General features: G+C 30.7%; 1 protein-coding gene across 1 annotated transcript; it reads right to left on the bottom strand.

The window, feature by feature from the left end:
* Positions 1-511: 511 nt before the first annotated feature.
* Positions 512-1,992, bottom strand: LOC112457694 (ejaculatory bulb-specific protein 3-like). Its single transcript, XM_025020876.1, has 3 exons — positions 1,867-1,992; positions 1,339-1,545; positions 512-1,134 (listed from the first exon to the last, which is right to left on the bottom strand). Exons 2-3 carry the CDS (start codon positions 1,526-1,528, stop codon positions 950-952), a joined length of 375 nt encoding a protein of 124 aa, XP_024876644.1. The 5' UTR covers positions 1,529-1,545; positions 1,867-1,992; the 3' UTR covers positions 512-949.
* Between the last annotated feature and the right edge of the window lie 1,978 nt (positions 1,993-3,970).

The raw sequence follows: 3,970 nt of genomic DNA, 5'->3' as shown, positions 1-3,970 counted from the left end.
GAAACGTTAAAAGCGTCGCACGTGATACTCCACTTAGTGAGATCACGCATCGCACACTCTATCGTTAAAAGCGTCGCACGTGATACTCCACTTAGTGAGATCACGCATCGCACACTGTATCGTTAAAGGACAACTGTGCTTAATTGTGGTGTGATTAAAGATATTAACCAAAGAAACGGCGGTAATCATTTGCAAACTCCTCGCCGATCAGAGATACGCTTCGCGCCCTTATCAGGGCGGAATCCGGCAATCCTTCGTGTCCCAAGGCTCCCTTGGCCGAGCACGAAACAAAAATACTAAAATACTCGTAAAAAAAACCTCACAAAGATAAAGTATATACCAAGTACATAGAAAACATTTAAAAGTATATTGTATATAAGCAACATTAAATAAAAAAATAACTGCTCAAAAATAGAATCATATAAAATCAATTTAATTAATCTAGTATTATTTTTTAAGATTTATTAAATCTAAAAAAAAACATTTTTGAAGGTAGATATTATAACATATGTTTAATTAATAATATTTTATTTCATTTTTCTATAACTCTATTGTAATTTCACATAAATTCTAAGTTGTATAAAACAAACCTCAAAGAAATACAAATTAAACGTACGTGTGAGTAATGTTAGGTACATTGCAAAGATGTTCGGATTAAACCCAATTCCTATTTTAAATCTTTTGCAATATAACGTGTGTTTTTGGTAAACTATTTGAAATATCGTAAAAATTCTTTCTTTTTAGTACTTCATAATTTTAATAAAAATTTTATAGAAATTACATTATATTTCTATATTTACCAGATGCGTTTTATTTGTATGTACGACACATAATATAAATCTATTTATAGATTTAATATGTAATAGAAAATTATTTACACGCTACATATACATAATGTATACACTACCATATATTGAAAAAGTTAACAACGTAAAGATTAAGCCTTCTTTTAAGCCTGCGTCAAAAATTGTTCGTAAGATGCAATATACTTTTTGTCAGGATCATAAATTTCGAGAAATTCTGTCCAAGTGTTTGGTCTATGTTTTTTCAAATGATTGCTTACTTTTCTTGCCACCTGTTTCTGCTTGTCGTTGCATCTTTCGCATTTTGTAGCTATCGCCTCCGGAAGAATATCTATGCAAATAAACCAAAAATTATATTTCAATGTACGTTAACAAATATATTTCGCGGATCATATGAATATCAACCGCTGTTTTCGTATTCTTTTATTCCTTTTTCATCCAAATCTTTTTTCTTCCCCCTTTTTTAAAGAAAAAATGCGGTATATAAAATTATCCCAATATATCGAAATAAAACACAAACTACATGTATACTTACGTTTAATACTGCGTCCATCGGCGGTACAGGGACCTTTGTCGAGAATGCAATTCACATATTGATTTAAAAGACGATCGCTATTAATAATCGCATCCACATCTATATTATCATACGTATCTGAATAATATTCTATTCCTGAAACGAGTCCAGAGTACACGAGACTAAACAGTAGTACAAGTGTGAATTTCATCTTTTATGCGATCCTCTCTGTAACAACTTATCTTATGTAAATTACAATAAATTTATACTCTTTTGCGTTAATTATTTATTTAAATAAGACTATTAATTAATTAATTTATTTTTAATAGAGCGCAAATATATGAGAATAAGAAAAAATAAAATGTTATTTTTAATATTTATAAAAACGACTATTGTTGTGCAAACGCAAAGCGTTATACGTTGCATGCAATATTAATTAATTGGGAAAATTATAGAAAAAATTTTTATAAAAATTGTGTAGTACAAAAGATTTTAGAGGCAAATAAAATTTAAAAAATAAAAATGTAATATATAAAAATATGTCCTTACCTGAAAAGTTCGAAACTTAACCGATATAATTTGGCCAAACTAGATTCGACACTTTTACGCGAAGACACGAGTTCTACAAGAAGAACGTTCAAGTCAGTATTATATGATGAAGCATTTGTCTTTGTCCAAAAGAAAAAAAAGCCTTATCACCGAATTTTATATACTGTTTTTCTATCTGATGTAAATGTAAGTTTACAAAACGTGAACTTTCACGTATACAACTTGTTATAATCGTATAACAATTTATGCTGATTTATGCACAAATTGTAAACACGGAATTGATTCAATCCTTATGTCACGTAAAATTCTTTTAAAAGAAGACGTGATGTTTTGCGATTTAGTTCAGAATTATAACTTAACGTGTGAAATGTGAAGTCATCTTTGCACAAGATAAAATTATGTTTTTATGATCAGATCTTGTATTGCAAATAACTACACGTTCTAATTGTATAATTTTCATATTAATTTTCAACCTGTTGATGTCATCATTTTAATTACAAGTATAGGTATAAAATCATAAGTTTTATATATAACTAGAACACTACAAGCGCGCGCTACGTGTGAGCCATTTAACATTTAGACTATAACTAATTCATTACACAAAATAACATTTACTGCTATTTAATATCGCTATTTAATAATACCACTTTAAGAAAAATTTAACGGTAGGGGAGACCGGGGCTGTGTCCACACTTTACGCTTTTTTCAAGTTTACTAAAAAATTAATAAAAATATTTGGCTAAAATTTTAATGGTATAACTTTTTAACCTTGCTATTAAAAAAAAAACATAATTAGAATCGTTGATCTTTTAACATTTTAAAGAGGCGAATTTTTTAAATGGACAAGTCAAGCGTAGGCAGATAGCTCCATATGCGGGGCTATCTGTCTACATAATAAAAAACATTAGGGGAGACCGGGGCTAAAATGTCTACGGAGTAAATCCGTCTAATCAAATATCTCGGAACCTGTATATTGTGCGAACTCGCTATTAACATTGTAAACGCTGCTTATGGTACCCATGTGACCAACGGAGTTTCGGCAGGTGACTTGCCGTGTTATGATTTTTACGAGGGCAAACGTGTTTTTGTAGTAGAAAGTGAAATTGTCTGCGTGTAGAAATTTTGTAATATCTGCAATAATATTTGCTCTCCAAATCTCGAGGTACGTGATTATAAATGCATGCTGATTATAAAGAGTAATGCATGCTGAACACGAATCCAGTGTAGATGTCTAATATTTTATGAGCAATCAAACCTGAAACTGATTTATCCCGGGGGGTAGACGGTTTAACCCCATTTTTGAGATTTCAATTTTTCCACCGTTTTCGTTTTTGCTCTATACCGGTTAAACAAAGCGACGTAGACAAAAATTTCCTATATAAATTTTGTAGCTAAAGGTTCATTCTTTACAGTGGTATACCACATTTAACTACAATTATTTATTTTGTTGTTAAAAATCGGCACCGAAAAAAAACAGACGTTTTAGCCCCGGTCTCCCCTATTTATATTGATTTCTATACTTATTTATAATATTATTTATTATTAATATATAATATTGAAAAAACTGCCTAGTCGTTGAAGCCAGAGAAGTAGTAGGCACTTGTGTAGATTTTTTGACAAGTTTCCTGCGTAGAGCTGACTTTTCTTTATATACAGTGACATCAAACTGATTTTGAGTCCGTTGCAAAATCAATGTGATGAGTTTCTTTTGTCCCCTCAATTCTTTAATCTTTTTTTTTGTGGTCTTTACTTTATCTTTGGCAGCGTTTGAAATAGAAAATACTCAATAATTAATTTAAGACAAACTCACATATATTTAACTTGACGTGTATTTTTAAAATAAAAATTTAGTGACAATTCTTGAATCGCAGGATCAAGTAGTTGCTCGTAGGTCACTTTTTTACAGTAGCGTGTTTACTTTATCCGTCTCAAGGAAAGTCTTTTTTTGTAGTTACGCACCATTATCTATTTATAAAAGAACAATTCGTCATTGAAGTATGGACACATTGCCCCATCAAAAATAGGACAGATATAGCCCCGACCACGTTTTTCAGTCTTTAACATGTTGCCAATTTTAGATAATGCGGAATTAAGATTTGCCGCT

The sequence above is a fragment of the Temnothorax curvispinosus genome, unplaced genomic scaffold (genome assembly GCF_003070985.1).
Source record: "Temnothorax curvispinosus isolate PA1 unplaced genomic scaffold, ASM307098v1 QBEX01008140.1, whole genome shotgun sequence".
In the NCBI taxonomy this organism is placed as follows: Eukaryota; Metazoa; Arthropoda; class Insecta; order Hymenoptera; family Formicidae; genus Temnothorax; species Temnothorax curvispinosus.
Note: the sequence above shows the minus strand (reverse complement) of the source record. Positions and strands in the feature narration are given on the sequence as shown.

Coding starts and splice junctions, on each gene's coding strand:
- LOC112457694 (XM_025020876.1), bottom strand. CDS start 1,528: ATGAAATTCACACTTGTACTACTGTTTAGTCTCGTGTACTCTGGACTC. Junction 1,135..1,338: donor CGATGGACGCAGTATTAAAC/GTAAGTATACAT, acceptor TTATTTGCATAG/ATATTCTTCCGGAGGCGATA.